General features: G+C 51.3%; 1 protein-coding gene across 2 annotated transcripts in view; it reads right to left on the reverse strand.

Moving 5' to 3' along the window:
• Positions 1-18,173, reverse strand: part of TRIM9 (tripartite motif containing 9) — a gene marked incomplete at both ends in the record, with an annotated part of 58,495 nt that overhangs the window by 20,029 nt on the left and 20,293 nt on the right. For both annotated transcript variants that reach the window (XM_083864448.1, XM_083864447.1), the window contains 2 exons: positions 5,955-6,077; positions 6,682-6,777. In XM_083864448.1, coding sequence (XP_083720574.1) covers positions 5,955-6,077; positions 6,682-6,777 — 219 coding nt within the window. The remainder of the gene's footprint in view (positions 1-5,954; positions 6,078-6,681; positions 6,778-18,173) is intronic.

Genomic DNA, 18,173 nt, shown 5'->3' on the forward strand with positions numbered 1-18,173 from the left:
AGACCACCCAGGCCAACTGTTCCCCCAAAGCCACCACTGTCCCATGTCCCCAAGTGCCACATCCACATGGATTTTAAATCCCTCCAGGGATAGAGACTCCTGTCTCCTGATGAGCAGCCTGTGCCAGGGCTGGACACCCTTTTCCATAAAGAAATTTTCCCTCATATCCAATCTAAACCTTCCCTGGTGTATCTTGAGGCTGTTTCCTCTCATCCCATCCCTTGTTCCCTGTCCTTGGGGACAACATCACTGCTTGTGTGAAATGCCATCAAACACTTCTCCAAAACGGCTCCAGATTTTTAAGGAGCAGACATTCCTTGCTGCTTTTAGCAATCCCAGCCTGCTGTTTCCAGGCTGTGGCAGAGGGAGGCTGGAGCAAACCTGGGAGCTGGGGAGGGGGTGCAGCCAGTGCACCCCCTGTGCAGGGGGGACAAAGCAGCAGAGGGAGCTCCCATATTGCTCCTCTGGACCAGGACATTGTCCAGAGGCTTCTGGAGATGCTGGATGGCTCTGAGATGGAGCTTTTTGTGCAGCAGGGTCTGCACATGCTGGTTTTGGCCTCAAAACACTGTTGTTGTTGGAGTGGGGAGTTCATTGAATGCCAGTTTGTAACACTTGAGTGCACTGGCACAGCTCTGCTGGGGTGAATCACACAATTCCAGAGTGGTTTGGGTTGGAAGGGATCTTTAAAAGCCACTCACTCCCACCTCCTGCCATGGCAGGGACACCTTCCACTATCCCAGTCTGCTCCAAGCCCTGTCCAACCTGGCCTTGGACACTGCCAGGGATTCAGCCACAGCTTCTCTGTGCCAGGACTTCATCACCCTCCCAGCCAAGAATTCTTTCCCAATATCCCATCTAAATCTGCCCTCTGGCAGTTCAAAGCCATTTCCCCTTGTCCTGGCACTTCACCCCTTGTCCAAAGTCCCTCCCCAGCTCTCCTGGAGCCCCTTCAGGTCCTGTGAGGACAAAGCAGAGCCAACAGCTGGTCCTGGAGATCCCACTCCTACACTGACCTTCCTGAAAGGAGGGCAAGCCCCTGGATTTCCTGTCTCAGCAGGGACTCAGCCCTTCAGAGCAAGATCCAGAAGGTGCAGAGGGGGTGCAAAAGAGCCTTTTGGCTTCCTGTGACTCCTCCTGCTCAGAGAGAGGGCTCAGGAGCTGTCTGCTCCTGGAAATGTGTGGCTGTTGGATCTCCCAGCTGCAGACCATGAGATCAAACCAGCCTGTGGGGTCCAACCCTGCTGTTAGAGCACATCCTGACTGTGCTCAACCAAACCACAGGCAGATTTTGCATTCCCTGCTTGTTGGGCTGCAGATTGGATCTCCAGACTTTTTTTTTCTGCTCTGGGAACACCTGGAAAAGCTACATCCCTTCCTTATGTGAGAGCCCTCTGTGGGGAAATGCACAAGCCACAGGAAAGGCAGCAAAGATGGGATTGCTGAAACAATCTCCTGATCTTCTTTGCAGCCTCAAATCTCTGTCTGGTTTGCCCAGGATAATGAATTTGTAGAGCTTCCCAAGTTATTTCCAGCAGAATTGCCATCTGCTCCCTCCAGCCAGGCACCAGCTCCAGGACACAGCACTTGCTGAGTGAAGACATAATAAAAGATTTTCTCTCTTTTTTTTTTTTTTTTTTTTTTTTTTCTATAAAGGTGGTCAAAGACCAGAAAAAAAAAAAAAAAAAAAGAGGCAGCATTAGAGACACTCCAAACTCACAGTTTGGGAGTGAGTTCCAGGTGAATCCAAAGCTGCAGCTCTGTCCCTTCTCTAACTCTGATTCCCTCAGGGATCCAGCATCATCCATCTGGAGATCCATGGCATAAAACAGCAATTTAATTTCATCATCTTTACAGCAGAAAAGCCAATGGTAGAACTCCACGTTGCCTTCACCAGCACCAAACTGCAAAAAGAGATTTTTGGTTGGGATCTAGTGGGGCTTTGTGGCTTTAAAGGAGAAATAATATATTTTCCATGCTTTAAGTGCTAAATAAGGCAACAAGCAGAACCTGGCTGCTAATTCCAGCCTATAAAAAGAGTTTTTTGTGCACTCACAGGAGTGCATCACGACCTTAAAATAGGACAGCTCTTTCAAGAGCTTTTCTTCCTCGAGATGACATTAACTATAATTTACATTTTAATTTTAACACAGCTCCTAGAAGGCAGTCACATCTCCACTCAGCTCTACTTAAGTGTCTTACTAATTTATTTTTTTTTTTTAGTACTTGGGTAGATAAAAGATTTCAAGGCATTTGACCTTTCCCAGTGCCTGGGATGAGTCCTGTTGGGAATGTCACAGGAGGACATGGATCCTTTTCACCCTGGGACACCTGCAAGTTGTCCTGTGTTTCACCATGGAGCTGAACACCCAGATGGCAAAAATCCCAGCTGGAAAACTCGCCAGGACAGACCCTGGCAAGGGTTGAGTTGTGCTGGATCCCACAGCCAGAGCTTTTTCCAGGTGGGTGTTTCTATGGTGACTCAGGAGGGGAGGCTCAGGATGGAGCTGGGGAAAGCAGAGCTGCTGTGCTGGCAGATCCAAAGGGGAACACCGGGTTCCACTGGAAAATCCTGGCTGCAGCCTTGAAGAAGGAGCAGCATTTCACCTCTGGAGAGGCAGTGCCATGGACAGGAACCCTTGGTGAGTGTTTCCTGTGTGATTTGCTCTCCTGGGAAACGTGGCAAATGCTGTCTGCATTTGAACAGCCAAAGCAGCCTGGAGAAATCATGGAACAAAGGCATCCCATGGCCTGAAGGCTGGATAAAGTGGATTGGGAAAAGGACAAGAATGCTGCTGAGAGCTTCAGGAGGTGCACCCACAGGAGAGATTTCTTCCTGGGACAACACTCTGTGTCCCCTGTACAAACCTGCCTGTGCTGGAGGACATCATCCCTCAGGAAAGACTCCACTGCTCCTCTGAAAACCAGGAGCAGCAATGAGAGGGACAGACAAGGAGCTCTGTCCTGCAGGTGCAGCTGGCCCAGGTGCTCCTCCAGAAGTTTTTTAAAGCCCAGGTTGTCAATCCTGAATCTGGCTGCAGTGGGAGGCTGGAGAAGGGCAGGGAGATGTCCTTTCCAAGAGTTGGTGTCCTCAAAAGCCTCTCCCTGCTCTGGAGTAATTAGTGCTGGCCCAGAGTCAGGCCTGGATTTGTGCCTGTCCCCAGGGAATGTGTGTCAGGGCAAAGCAGGGCACTCCCAAAGCCAGGCCAGCCCCAAATCCAGGCTCCAGCCCCACGGGGATGGGAACTGGGGCTGGGAACTTGGGCTGTGTCCTCAGAGGTGCCTGTGGCCCTGTGCCAGGGCTTGGCTCTGTCCCCTTGTCCCTCTCCCCTTCCCTCCCTGCCAGGATGGCTGAGATCCCACTGGGCAGGAGCAGCAGCTCTCAGGGACACAGGACAGGAGCCAGGACACTGCTGGAGCCACCAGCTGGGCTCTGGAAGGGCTCCCTGGCACTGCCAGGGCTCATTGTGACCACTCATCCCCCAGGGTGATGCTCCAGGACAGGGCAGGGACAAGAGGACACACAGGACAGGCCTCCTGTGGGAAAGGGGGAAGTTTCCAGCATAAATCAGCAGCCAAAAGTGTCCTGTGCTGTGGGAACATCACCCAGGACAAGCCCCACAGTCCTGCTGATGCCTTAAGTTTTATCTCCCATGTATTTGATGTGTCTGTGGTGCCCAGGGGGGCAGCTCTGAGCTCACAGTCAGTGTCACTCAGCTCTGCACACAGCAGGGACACAAAACAAATCCTTTTCCTGCTGCACACCAAGGACAACTGGGACAAGTGTTCAGGCCCAAGAGCACAACCAAGGCTGGGCTGGAGGGAGAAAACAAGAAGGATGGGACTGCACCACCTGGGGCTGGGATTGGACAATTCAACCCCAATGTGCAAATGGACCAAAACTTTAAAAGTGTGAGACCTCCTGACCATTTGTCCATTTTGTGTCCATTTTGTGACCATTTTGGATCCACCTTGGGTGTAGCCCTGGCCAGGCTCTTGTCCTGCCCAAGGTGTACCTTAAAGGCCTTTTAATAAATATCTATTTTATTCTCCAGCTCTGTCCAGTCTCTGTTCTAGGTCAGCCTTCCCAAAGCATCACTGCAGGACTCACCTTTGTCACAATTCCACATAAAGCACAGGCCAGGAGGTGACCTCTTGCTTATTTGCAGATGGAAATGGGCCAGGGTCATCTCAGAGTGATGAGTAAATCAGAGTAAACGATGAGTAAATCAGAGTAAATCAGAGTGCAAAGTAAATCACTGCAGCTTCACCCACTCCAGTGGGAAGTTTAGATGAGGTATGAGTAAGGAATTCTTGGCTGAGAGGCTGGAGAGGCCCTGGCACAGGGTGCCCAGAGAAGCTGTGGCTGCCCCTGGATCCCTGGAAGTGTCCAAGGCCAGGCTGGACAGGGCTTGGAGCAGCCTGAGGTAGTGGAAGGTGTCCCTGCCATGGCAGGGGTGGCACTGGATGGGATTTAAGGTCCTTCCCAACCCAAACCATGCCATGATTCTGATTCTAACTGGATGAGGCTCAGGTGCCACATCTGCCTGGGCACCTCAGAGCCCCTCCTGCCCTTCCCATGGCACGGGGAGCTGCAGGAGCTCCAGGGAGGGAGGCTCCAGGGAGAATTTAAGAGTCCAGCCACAAACCCAGGGACTGTTTCTTGTTTTAAGGACCAGGCCTGGCTGATGACAAAGCCCAGCTGGATTACAAGGGTGGATGGGGGTGGGATGAGACCACAGGACAGAACAAGCAGTGGGATACAGACCCATGGATGGGACAGGATATAGGATAGGATAGGATAGGATAGGATAGGATAGGATAGGATAGGATAGGATAGGATAGGAAAAGATAGGAAAGGATAGGAACAAGCAGTGGGATCAGATCCATGGACAGGACAGGAACAAGCAGTGGGATCAGATCCATGGACAGGACAGGAACAAGCAGTGGGATGCAGATCCACTCCTCCAGCCAAAGGCCTCTGTGGGTTGTGCTGAGCAGGGGAATTGCTTTGTGCTGCCTGGCTTTGTGAGAGTTTAATTAAGCATGGCCTGAAGGGGCTGAGGGAAAGGGAGCCCACCAGGCACTGGGGGTCCCCTCTGTGCTGTGGCTGTTTGGGGTTGTGCTTTGCTGCTGGCAATGAGCAATGAGGGTGGGCTCAGTCCCACAGAGCTGCCATTGTCCCTGTCCCCGTGGAAATGCCCTCGAGCTGCCCGTGGTGTGCAGGCAGGGAGGACTGGTGGCCTTCACCCTCATTTTGGGCAGGTCCAGGAATCCCTCTGGCAGCCTCCTGGGTGGCCCAAAGCAAGGCCAGGAGACCCAAAAGGCAGAACACTGAAATGACCTCAGGAGAGGGATCCTGTGATCACAAATGTGGGTGGGACATCCCTCAGCTGGACTCCAGCACTGATGGCCTTGTCCAGCAATTCTGGACATGGCTGTACCTGTTCCCCCGTGCTCCCAGGGGAAACCTGTCCTTTGCTTCCCTCCTCAGCCCCACATCAGCTGGAAAGATGAGGTGTGGTGACAGTGGGAATGACACAAACCAGGAGCCCACTGGGCTGCACCTCTGCTCTCCAGCACCAAAAACCTCAGAAATCAGAGAAATCAGAGTCAGTCCTGCTCCTGGTGACAACTCATGACACTAAGGACTTCAGCAGAAGTTCCAAGCATTCAGCATCCTGCAGGATCATTCCAGAAGCTTGGCAGCAACATGGGACAGGAGCAAAGTCATTTCCCACGCTGTACACATGGTTCTGCTGACCCAAGGACTAGAAATGAGCCCAACAATTCAGTGGGAAGCACCTGGAGGAAGCAGCACTTTGTGCTGGACATGTTGTGAGTACGTTGGGCATCTGCAGCAAGCTGGAATTCATGTGGAAAAGGAGTGACCTCCCCAAAAAACCAACATCCCAGTCCTCATTTCCACCCAGTTGGAAGCTCTCTGAGCTCACCTTCAGCTTGTGCTCGTGCTCCTTGTTGACCCGGGACAGCAGCTGGGCTTTCCTTCTGTTGAGGGCGTCGATGAGGGCGTCACACTGGGCCACCAGGCAGGCCTCAAACTCCACACTGTTCTCCTGTGGGGCACAGAGGGGTCACAGCACAGGGAATGCCCCCAGCCCAGCTGGAAAACTGGGTTTTCCTTGTTCATGGGGCCACATGGGTCGTTTTTGCATGTTTGGCTGCACCACTGCCACCCATGAGTCATTGGATGTGGGATCTGAGGGCCTTGGATCATGCATTGGATGTGGGATCATGGACTGGATATGGGATCATGGATTGGATATGGGATCATGGATTGGATGTGGGATCATGGATTGGACATGGGATCATGGATTGGATATGGGATCATGGATTGGATGTAGGATCTGAGGGCCTTGGATCATGGATTGTATATGGGATCATGGATTGGATGTGGGATCCTGAGTTCCTTGGATCATGGAAAATGTGGTGGTGGCAGGTGAGGAACAGGTTTGGATCCACCCATGGCAGAGGTGGGAAGGGCTCAGGGCTCTGCTGTTCCCTCCAGCAGCAGTTTTCGGCAGGGGACAGGGGTTTTTTATGGAAAGTGAGGTGTGGGCTCCTTTGGGAGAGCACCCACCAAACCAAGCTTGGGAAGAGGGACAGAGAATGGCTCATCCTGGTGGGAAGGGGCAGTTCCTCAGCCTGGGGACTCCATACCTGGATTTGCTGCACCATGTTGCGGAGCTGGACCAGGAATTCCTTCGCCTCCTTGGCTCTGTCTGACAAACCATTGAGGGCCTGGGAAAGCTGGCTCTGCAGGGGAAGCAAAGAACAAGGTCATTTCCATGTCCAGGGCTCACCCATCCCCCTGGACTGTGTGGGGTTTGGGCTGGGGATGGGCCCTCAGCATCCCACCAGGGTGTGCCTGAGTGCAAGGACAGAACAGGAAGGGTGAACCATCAGCTCAGATACCCTGGCTTTGGGAAGCAGATATTCAGTGTCCTCCTCCTCCACAGGCTTCCCTGGCTGATCAGGGACAAGCCACATCCACTCTGGCTCTCCCAGTGAGCCATTTGCTCCCTCCCCTGGATTTGTGTGCTCCAGGGAATCCCAAAAATTCTGTAGGATCTGATCCATGTCTGCTGGGAACAGGGATCAGGCCACACGAGTCAGACAGAAAATCACCCAAACCCTCCTGAAAATGAAGGGAAAGGTTTTCCTCCAAAATACTGACTGCTCCTTCTCCCTTTGGAGTGGGAACACTCCCACAGCCCCCTGGTCTGTGCTGGGCTGAGCAGCAGAACTTGGCAATAACAACCATTATGTTCATCAAATGCTTTTTCATTTCTGTGGCACTTTCTGAACAGTCACTCAGGAATCTTCCCCATCTCCCCCTTCTGCCGTGATTCCAGCAGCCTGGAATTATCTCCAGCAGCCTGTGGATTATCTCAAGAGCCCGGCAAATCACCCTCAGCAATTTTCCTCTGGGAGAGATTTTGCCTCTTTTTGTGGGCTGGAAATTGGCTGCAGACACCCCGTGGGTTTTGAGGTGGTTTTTTTGGGGGGGTGATCTTTCTTTGAGGCAGACACAGAAGGGACCTTGGGAAGGTGGTTGATGTCCCCCAAATCTCCCAAAATCTGCTGTGTCCATCCTGCCAGGGATCAGGATGTGGGCACTGGGTTTCCCAGTGCAGGAGATGAGAAGTGAGATGGGAGAGGAGGAGCAGGGCTCTGCTGAGGTGGTGCTGGGCTGAAAATCAAGAACAAAACCCAGCACTGCTACACAGGAGAGCCCTGGCAACCCTTTAATAGCCCAGAAAATAATGGCCCAGAAAATGACCTGGCTGCTGCTGCTGCTGCTGCTTTCCCCAGGAAATGTTAATCTCACCCAAGTGGTTCCTGCATTTCCTTTGTAATTTATCAGTGCCCCAGTCGTTAGGATGTGGAGCTAATCAGGGAATGCATCTCTAATAAAAATGGGATTGCAAAGTCAGCTCAGCAGGTCCCCCCATCCCTCCTCCCTCCCCCAGCCAAGGTCAGAGCCCTGCAGGGACAACCCAGCCCTGCCTTTTCCATCACCCTCCTCAGCCCTCCTGGATTTGGGAAGGTGCCCCAAGCCCAGCAAGGTGTTTTGCTGAGAGCTGTGTTGCTGCAGGGCCCCGGTCCCTGATAACACAAGCAATTAATGGGAAAAAATCAGCAGGGGTTGGTTGTGTTTACAAGCTCCTCATTAAAATTGCAGCATGTTGAGTTTGGTGGTTTTTTTTCTTTTTTTTTTTTTTTTTTTTTTTTTTTTTTTTTTCCCTTTAAAGTCTTTAGAAGGTTTTTTTTTTTTTTTTTTTTTTTTTTTTCCTCCCCATTAACATGCATTTCATAAAGGGTATCTTTAGATCAACGTAATTCTTTGAGCCTTTCCTGATGGGAAAGCTTTTTAGATGTGGGTTTAAAATTTCCTAAGAGCTCTGTGTGTGTGTTGTCCATGGAAGTTCCTTCACACAAGGTGCAGCAACAAGCTCAGAGCCCCCCAAAAAGATGGTCCATCAGCTCAGAGCATCCCTGCCTGTGGTCTCACTGCCCTCCTTTCTCCAGCCCTTCCCTCTGCTCCAGATATTCCTGATGCTTCCAATGAGGGGCATTATCTGGTCTGGGAAATGTAATTTTCCCATGATTTTAAGGCCATTTCTTTCATGTGGGTGGGCACAGGTTGCTCACTGGACACAGGAGCTCCAAGGTTTGGCTTTTCATCAACAGGAGCTTCGTTCCCAGCTCCAGGATGGGTCCCCCCTCTGTTGGAATTCTGGAAAGTGAGAATTTGGGGGTTTTTAGTATTAGTGATATATGTGAAGCAATATGGAGGATTTGGGGTGTTGTGTAAGTCCTTCTTCTTCGTGGGTTTGGGTGGTTTTCTGTAACCAGGTGAAAAAGGTCTGCATTGTGGGCCTTGGGTGGTCATTATTGGGTCAAAAGTATAAATAATACAGGTGTCACCCCTTTATTGGGTAATTAGCACTTAAATAACCTTGGAAAGAGTTAGACTCCATTTTGCCTCATTTCCCTACCTGGCTAGTTAGAGCTCATGGCTTGTGAGTCTGTAAATAGATAAATAATACATATCCAAGTCCAAACATTAAATTTATGTTTTCTGTGTACTAATCCCGACCCCAGCAGAGAAAAAGGAAGCCAGAACCATCACACCCCTCACGCTGAGAATCTCCCAGAATGGAAACCATTCCCTGTGTCCTGTCCCTCCATCCCTTGTCCCAAATCCTTCTCCAGCTCTCGTGGAGCCCCTTTAAGCCCTGGAGTCCTCCCCAAGAGCTGTGAATATTCCTGACACACGCTGGAAGGATTTCCCCTCTCTGCAGCAACAACCTGGAATCCTTCAATTCTCCAGCTCCATGTGACAATAAAATCCTTGTGGCTTTTTTGGGGTCGAGAACTCTGCTCTGGGGACACCATCCATGGGATCACCCAGTGGGCTCCATGTGCTGGAGTGGAGCTGAGCCCTCGACTAGCACAGGCAGGGAAATTAATGAGTGTGAAATGAAGAAAAATCCCATTTACCGGTGCTTTAAAATCAAGGGAATTTATTCTTTGTGGAAAGCTGCTCTCTTTTTTCTCGGTGCTCTTGTTCTGAGGCAGCAAGAAGAGACCTCTGTGAGTCGCATTAGCATTAATGGGAGCTGAGCATTTAAATCTCTCCATCCCCAGAGCACTTAGGAGAGAATCTGTCCTCTCTTTGTGCTCGTTAATAGTTCCATAACCCTCCTCCTTCCCAGGCACGGCTGACAAAGGGATTTCTGTCACTCTCTGATTCTCCCTTGGCCCAGCACAGGGATGAGAGCAGCCGGTGCAGAAGAGCTCAGCAGAGCTGAGCAGGCTCCAAGAAACAGAGAAAAGAATCATTTTAACTGCATCGTCAGGACTGCTCTGGTTTTCCTCCTGTACAGCCCAGCTGTCAGTGATGGAGCTCATGCACGTTGAATTTGAGGTGAGGAGGGAGCTGGGGTTTATTTTTGGGGGCACTGGGTGCTGGATGGGTGTGACAGCTCCATCTGGAACAGCAGGAAAAGCCTCAATCAAGTTCACTGGTGCTGGACACCAGCAGGGGTGAAGAAGTTGGTCCCATTTCTAACCCCAGCTTGTCTGCAGGCTCTGGCACCAAGCAGGATCATAAAATCACAGAATTGCTAAAGTTGGAAAAGCCATCTGAGATGGAGTTCAACTGTTCCCCAGCAAGGCCACCACTGAGCCCTGTCCCTAAGTGCCACATCCACATGGCTTTTAAATCCCTCCAGGGATGGGGACTCCAGTGCCAGGGCTGGACAACTCTTTCAGAAAGAAATTTTCCCTAAAATCCAATCTAAACCTCCCCTGGCCCAGCCTGAGGCCGTTCCCTCTCCTCCTGTCCCTGTTCCCTGGAGCCTCCCCCGGCTGTCCCCTCCTGTCAGGGAGTTGTGCAGAGCCACAAGGTCCCCCCTGAGCCTCCTTTTCTCCAGGCTCAGCCCCTTTCCAGCTCCCTCAGCCTCTCCTGATGCTTCAGACCCTTCCCCAGCTCTGTTCCCTTCTCTGGACATGCTCCAGCCCCTCCATGTCCTTTCCATGAGGGGCCCAAAACTGTTCCCAGGGCTGGAGGTGTCTCAGCAGAGCCAGCACAGGGCACAATCTCTGCTCTGCTCCTGTGGCCACACCATGGCTGGTACACCAAGTGCCTTTGGTCTCTTTGTCCACCTGGGCTCACATTCAGCTGCTGTCAACCAACATTAAACTCAACAAAACTCAACCCAAAAGAGCTCCTGGCACCTGCTCTGGCACCCCAAGCATTGCCACCAGCCCCTGTCTCTCCTCTCCTCCCAACCAAGTCACCTCCCAGCCATTTCTTCCGCTGGAGCATCCATATGGAAGTAAAAGAGGAGAGGAATGCCGTGGCAGGGAAAGGAGCTGTTCCCAGCTGTTCTGCCCTCCAAAGGATGAGGAGCTGTCACAGATGCTGGAGTTGAACTCATGCAAGTCTTTCTCTTAATTAAAGCACAGGACCTGCAGCCTTTGCATCTCGAGGCCAGCCCTCTAGTACGTGATGCCTGACTAATTAAAAAATGGGATGTTTAATTAAAACTTGCATTCAGTCAGGAAGCTGATGAAGCTTAACTGCTGCTAATTGGCTTTTGGCTCCTCCAGTCACGAGTGCCTGACTTTTGGATTCAAGGAAAGAAACCAGAAGCTGCAGCCTGGGCTGAACTTGCCCCTTGAGATGTGAGGGTCAGACAGTGCCATGTCCTGGGATCCTGGAGGGGCTGGTCCTTGTGTCCTGGGAACCTGCAAAGGCCAGGCCTTGGACACTTCCAGGGATCCAGGGGCAGCCACAGCTTCTCTGGGCACCCTCCCAGCCAGGAATTCCTTCCCAATATTTCATCTATCCCTGTCCTCTGGCAGTTGGAAGCCATTCCCTGTCCCTCCATCCCTTGTTCCCAGTTCCTCTCCACATCAAGGCCAGGTTGGATGGGGTTTGGAGCAACCTGGACTAGGTAGAAGTGGGATGGAATGAGACGGTCCTGAACACCCAACCCAAACCATTCCTTGGTTCTGTGATTCTGTGACCTCAGCTGCAAATATCTGTCACTCTGAGTCAAAGGAGGTGACAGGAACAGGCCATGGCTCTGAATTATCCCTCTTCCAACTTGACATGGCTTCAGCTCAGGCTTTCCTGGTTTCCCACATGAAGATGTGCTCCCAGCCTGCCAGGAAGATGCAAATCAAGCAACAGAGGGATCAGTCCATGCTTGTCATCAGAAGGACACACAGAGCCAAGTTTGTGAGCAGAGCTCCTGGGTGCAAATTATAGGAGAAAAAGGAAGTTTTAGGAATGGATCCCACTGCACTCAACAGGAGACTTGGTTCTCCTCCTTCAGTGCAGCTACGCCAGGGAATCTGGGCTGTGCAGGAGGAAGATGAAATGTAAATCCTGAGGTGGAATAGCCCCTGGGAGAGCAGCTCCATGAGGGAAGTGTGCCTTGGGGCTGGATGTTCCTGCTGTCCCTGCCATAGATTGAAGAGCAGCTGGGATGTGCAAAGATGATCCTCCACACAACCTGGATCTCTGGGGCATCTGCCCAGGGGATTGTTATTGCCACTGGGCATGAGGGAGGGATGACACTACACCCACTCCTGGTAATCCCAGAACCTGGTGGGTCCTCCTGGGGAAAAGATGTAGTCCTTTGCTAATGCAAGACTGGGAAAACCCCAGGCAGGACCTGAGGAGGGAGGACACCCCAGGTGGGGACACTTTGGGACGTGTCACCTCCATGGTGGTGACACCTCAAGGACTCCCAGCCCATCCTTTCCCATACCAGGGGTGGGTTTGGGATGCAGGATGGGTGCAGAGCATCAGCCCTCACCCCTCTGAGGGCACCCCTGGGGACACAGACTGTGTTTTGTGCACAGGGAATTTTCCTCCTTTCTACCTCCCACCTTTTCCCATATTGTACACATCAAACTCTCATTCCCAAAGCTGGCAGTGAGAAATCCTGCTCCAGAAGGGACTGGGGACCAAGCCCAGGATGGAGGCAGTGGGGAATTCAGCTGGGAGAAAACCTCCCAGTCTGCAGCTGGAGCCTGTTGTTGGAACCTGCAGTCACAGTTTGGCTGGGTAAAAGCCTGCAGTCACAGTCTGCACACTAATCCCTGCAGTCACAGTCTAGCTGGATAAAGCCTGCAGTCAAAATCTGCAAACTGATCCCTGCACTCAGAGCTCAGCAGGAAACAACCAGAGTCAGAGGGAAACCTACAGCAGGAGCTGCTGCAGCCAGAGTCAGTGAATAGTTGGAGTTAAGATGACTAAGCTGTGAAGAGGAATAAACCAGGACTCTTTTAATGCTGTGTTTAACAAGAAGTCTGTGCTTCAGCTCATTTTCACCCTCTACCAAGAGGGCTGCTGCAACACATTTCTGGGCTCAAGCCTCGTGTCTGAGGGATTTTTTTTGCTTCCTTAATGTGCCCAGAAGTCCCTGTGAGGTGCTGCTGGCAATAGCCAGCCAGAGCTGAGCCCCCAGCCCTGATGTGCTGTCACTGGGGTGCACAGATGGCCCTGGCCTGGCTTTGTTCAGGCAGACACAAGGGCACTGTATTCCCTCAGCAGGCAGGACTGATTCAAAAGCTGCAGCCTGGAAATAAAACAAGGACAGATTCTTTTCAAGCATGACCTTACTCAAACCCTTTCACTGCCTCCCATGTGGGATCCCCCTGGCCCTGGGCAGGCACGGTGCTCTGCCTGCTCCCAGCCTTGCTGGATTCCTGCTGGATTTAGTGTTTTATTCAGCCTGGTCACGGTGACAATCCTGCAGCAGTCGCAGTGTGTGTCATCCATCTGTACTCCCCTAAGCCCAGCTGGCTGCCCAGAGCCCCTCACCCTACACCCTGACCAGCCCCCAGGTTTGGGGGTGCTCCCTGAAAAGAGACTTAAAACATCTTAAAAATTATTTGGTCACCAAGCCCTGCACTGGGGACGCTGCTGGAAGCAGGAGGTTTAGGTTAAAACCCAGCAATTCTTCTCTTGGCATGGATTCTGAGGCACATAATAGTTATGTCAGAGCTGTGAAAGAACAAGACCTCCTGCCAGGAGCCATGTGGATGAGGGCCTGGCTGCAATGCCTGGGATGCTGCAGGGACAGGTCACAGGCTGCTTTTTCAGTGCTGAAATGGAACAGCAAAGCGTTTTGCTCCTGCTGGGAATCCGTGTGCTCACTTGAACCTGCCATTCCCTGGCTCCCAGGCCAGGCCAAGCTGGTGCTCTGCAGCCTGCAGTGACTCCTCGGCAAGATTTGGATGAGGAGAATCCCCAAATTCCAACATTCCTGCTCTTAGAGCCCATTTCTTTGAGGGGCAAAGCTTCCTCAGCAGAAGACACAAACCCAAGTGGCCTGAGAGAGAACAGCCTTCCAAAACCATGGAGACACCAGATGAATTTATCAGATTCCATCAGTGACCTTCCACACCTCAAGCACTGCAGTGGGATCAGCCTTGGTTTAGCTTATCCCCCTGGAAAAGGGCTGCTCTGGGATGATTCCTTGTAACCTGATGAATCCTGCAATCATTAAAGGTTGAAAGAGACCTCCAGGATCATCAAATCCAACCTTCCAGGTTGGCTGAAGCTGACCTAGGGCAGTTTTGGCCTCAGGGAGACTCAGTGTGGATCACTGATGTGACTTTCTTAGCTGTCCATGGTATTTTGGACTGAACAAATATCAGAGTTATGGAATGTCCTGGGCTGCCCCTGCCTGTGTGGATGTACTAAAAGATTCTCTGTCCTTGCTTTGATATAGGATCTAGTCTTAGCTTTGATTTTTTAGAGAGAAGAAATGTAAGCACCTCGCCACAGCCCTTTGATTTTGCCCAATTAATTCCTGGTTTTGCTTCATTAATGATCAACAGAAAACGATCTCAGCTTCTCCCTGCCAACACCTGACACAATCCCTTTGAAAGCACAGGCAGAACTGCAGGATCTCTTACAGGGATGCTGAGAAAAACCTCAACCAGGAGCTGCTGCTCTCCCACAGGGACAGAGAGGGACAAATGAGGTAAGGACAGAAAGTAAAAACTCCAAATATCAGTTTGTTGAGTGAGCTGGTGATGAGGTTCACTCTCCACGTTGTGGGAGAGACAATTTGGTTGGTTCCCTTAGAGGAAGTGCTGCAGCCCTGCACACAGACATCAAGGGTGGAAAATCAGGACAAGAGAATTCCAAATCCATGATGAGTCTGGCTTTTCTGGGGATCTGAGCCCTGGCAAGAAGAGGCCAAACTTTGCTAAGGGCTGGTCCTGGTGTCCTGGGATCCTGCAGGGGCCAGACCTTGGACACTTCCAGGAATCCAGGGGCAGCCACAGCAAATCTGGGCATCCTGTGCCAGCCTCTTCACACCCTCCCAGCCAAGAATTCCTAATTCCCAATATCTCATCCAGCCCTGCCCTCTGGCAGTGGGAAGCCATCCCCTGTGTCCTGTCCCTCCATCCCTTGTCCCCAGTCCCTCTCCAGCTCTCCTGGAGCCCCTTCAGGCCCTGCCAGGGGCTCTGAGCTCTCCCTGGAGCTTCTCCTCTCCAGGGGAACATTCCCAGCTCTCCCAGCCTGGCTCCAGAGGGGCTCCAGCCCTTGGAGCAGCTCCATGCCCTCTCTGGACTCACTTCAGCAGCTCCACATCCTTCTGGTCCAGTTTTCTCATTCAGCCTCCTCCATTCCCTCATATTTAATTCCAAACCTCCTGCAGAGGCAACTCCCTCTCTGCTGTGCCCTGGGATGTCCCTGGAAATGACTGACTGGGATTTTTTTGTGTGAGCCACTCCACTGTCCTTTTGGTTGTAATCACTCCATTTGCAAATTTTCTCTTTTTTTTTTTTTTTTTTTTTTTTTTTTTTTTTTTTTTAATTGCACTGTTTTTGATCATATCTCCTTTCCAGAGTGTTTGTTAGACTTTGTTCTCTGATTTCAAGATTTCATTCCCTTTCCTAAAAGGAAGAATTTCGGGAAAGGGAACGAAATCTTGCGATTTCAATGAGGATTAATTGGGCAAACTTCGGTCCATTTCCCTGCACTTCTTGTCACCCCATTCACTTTCATTATTTTTACTTGGTTTTGGAATTTTCACCTCTGGCTCAGGTGGCCACTGGACCCTGGCAGGGTGACCCAGAGGGAGATAGGGCAGTGCTGGGGGAACAAAGGGAACCCTTGGAGCTGACCCTGGAGCTCAGGACACCAGCTGAGTCTTTAATACCTATTCCCTTCTGTCTGCTGCACCCGTGGTGAGGGGAATCCAGGGCTCTGGGGCTTAGGAGTGAAGGGGAAATGCCACAAGGAGCAGGGATCAGCTCTGGGGGGGATTAGCTGCTAAGCAGCTGCTCAGGAAAGGCAGCTCTGCCTCCATTAAGGGCCTTTCTCTCCAATTAAGGCTCTGCAATGAATTTGTTGCTTCTTAAGAACAACAGGAATGCTCTTTCAGTGGCTGCCTGAGATGGGGCAGATCATCCTTGGTGAGCCAGTTCCTTCTGACCTCCTCCAGGAGCTGAACTCTGCTTCCTGAGGCTGCTTATAACTGGATCCATTATCTTGATTACCTGGCACTAATGAGCAATATTATTCCTGATATTTGCTGTGCACTGACTTCCTCAACAGCGGTGCAGCAGCCCCGTGGGGAACTCCACAATCCACCTCCTGGATGTTTGTTCAGGGCTGGTTCTATGTTGGCAAGGACAGCAGCTCTGGGTAAGGTGCATCTCACTTCTCAGGGTAGCAGGAAGCCAAATTGCCTAAATTTCTTAAATTTAAATAAATCTTAAATCCATCCCATTCCACCCCTGCCATGGCAGGGACACCTTCCACTATCCCAGGTTGCTCCAAGCCTCATCCAACCTGGCCTTGGACACTTCCAGGGATCCAGGGGCAGCCACAGCTTCTCTGGGAACCTCCTGCCAGGCCCTCCCCATCCTCCCAGCCAAGAATTCCTTCCTAATATCACATCCATCCCTGCCCTCTGGCAGTGGGAAGCCATTCCCTGTGTCCTGTCTCTCCATCCCTTGGACAGGGCTTGGAGCAGCCTGGGATAGTGGAAGGTGTCCCTGCAATGAGCAGAGGGATGGAATGAGGATTGAAGATTGAATGAGATCTTGAAGATTCCTTCCCACCCAAACCATTCTGTGTTTCTTGCCCTGAATTCCCATCAGTTTTAGAATTTAGAGACAAAAAAAAATTATATATATTTAGAGACAGAGCAGCTTCTCTCCATGACAAACACCAAAGCAGAATTTCACACGATGCTCAGGGAACACTGAGCCATGGTCAAGCATCTCAGCTCTTCCCAAGGATTCCCACACCATGAAAAAGAGGATGTGAAACACTGATGGTGTCATGGCCATCCTCAATTATATCCTGGAGACAGCAAATCTCTCTCTGTTCCTCAGCAACCTGAAAAAAACCCATTGCTCCACTTGACCTGCCCTCTGCCTCAGGCCTGAGGAATGCCAGAGGGTTTGAGTTCATCCAGAAGAAAATGAGCTCCTCAGGGATTGCTGTGAAATGCTTCTGTTTATGCAGAACAAATGAGCACTGGGGGAACGACTGCCAGAAAAGGTCAAGGAGCTTTAAGCCCCTTCCAACCTAAAGCACTTCCAATCAGGTCAGGGCTAGAAGAGGGGTTGGATCCTTGTCTTGGGTTGCAATGCAAGATGTAACCAAAATTCTATTTCCATTTGTTGGAAATGGTTGGGGAGGTGTTTTCTTTATCCCTCCAGGCCCATCCTCCCCCCAGGGGATCTCTGCTGTCCATGGCCCATCCAGGCTCACTGCAGGGCTGAGACAATTCCATCAGCCCATGGGGAGATGCTCCACCCAGGGGGAGGAGCCCAGCATTCCCACCTGGATCAAACCTGCCATTGGGAACAGCAGCACAGCCTGTTTGCACTGGATTCCCAGAGGGAGAGCAGACCCAGCTCAGCACCACTGGGCCCTTCTACAGGATCATCTCTGCTCCAGCAGAACCACATCTGGCCCTGCAGGAGGGCTGGGCTGGGCTGACACCAACACCCTGAGCAACAACAGGGGGGCAGGCTGTGCTCTGACTCTGTCAGGGTTTTCTTTCTGTTTGTTTGCTTTTTTGTATTACTACATTTTAATTTTCTTTTTCCTAGTAAAGAACTGTTATTCCTATTCCCATATCTTTTCCTGAAAGCCCCTTATATTCAAAATTATAATAATTTAGAGGGAGGGGGTTTGCATTCTCCATTCCAAGGGAGGCTCTTGCTTTTCCCTGGCAGACACCTGTCTTTCCAAACCAAGACAGTCCTGCTGCATTTGAAGGACACAAAGTACTGCTGCATCTTTTCACTCAAAAAATCTGGAGGATGTTCCTGCAACTGGTGAGGGAAGTCCCAGCAGGCAAACACTGTCTCCTTAGACACAGTTCTTCTCCATGGTGGATGAAAAAAGCATGGAAACAAAGATTCAGGTTATGATCTCACGGGTCAAGATCTGTGTTCTGTACAGAAAAAAGGAGTTGTGGACAAAACAAGGGCATGAGGCTGTCAGGGGGTGGGGGACACCCAGTTTTTGGGGTAGAATTAGCACAGGAATACCCAGATGTGGTCACCACTGCATGAGAGCACCAAGCATCTCCTCCTCCATCTCCATCCAGGCAGTGCTGGTGGTCCAGGCACTGCCCAACACCCAG

The sequence above is a fragment of the Zosterops lateralis genome (assembly GCF_965231275.1).
Source record: "Zosterops lateralis genome assembly, chromosome: 6".
Classification (NCBI taxonomy): domain Eukaryota; kingdom Metazoa; phylum Chordata; class Aves; order Passeriformes; family Zosteropidae; genus Zosterops; species Zosterops lateralis.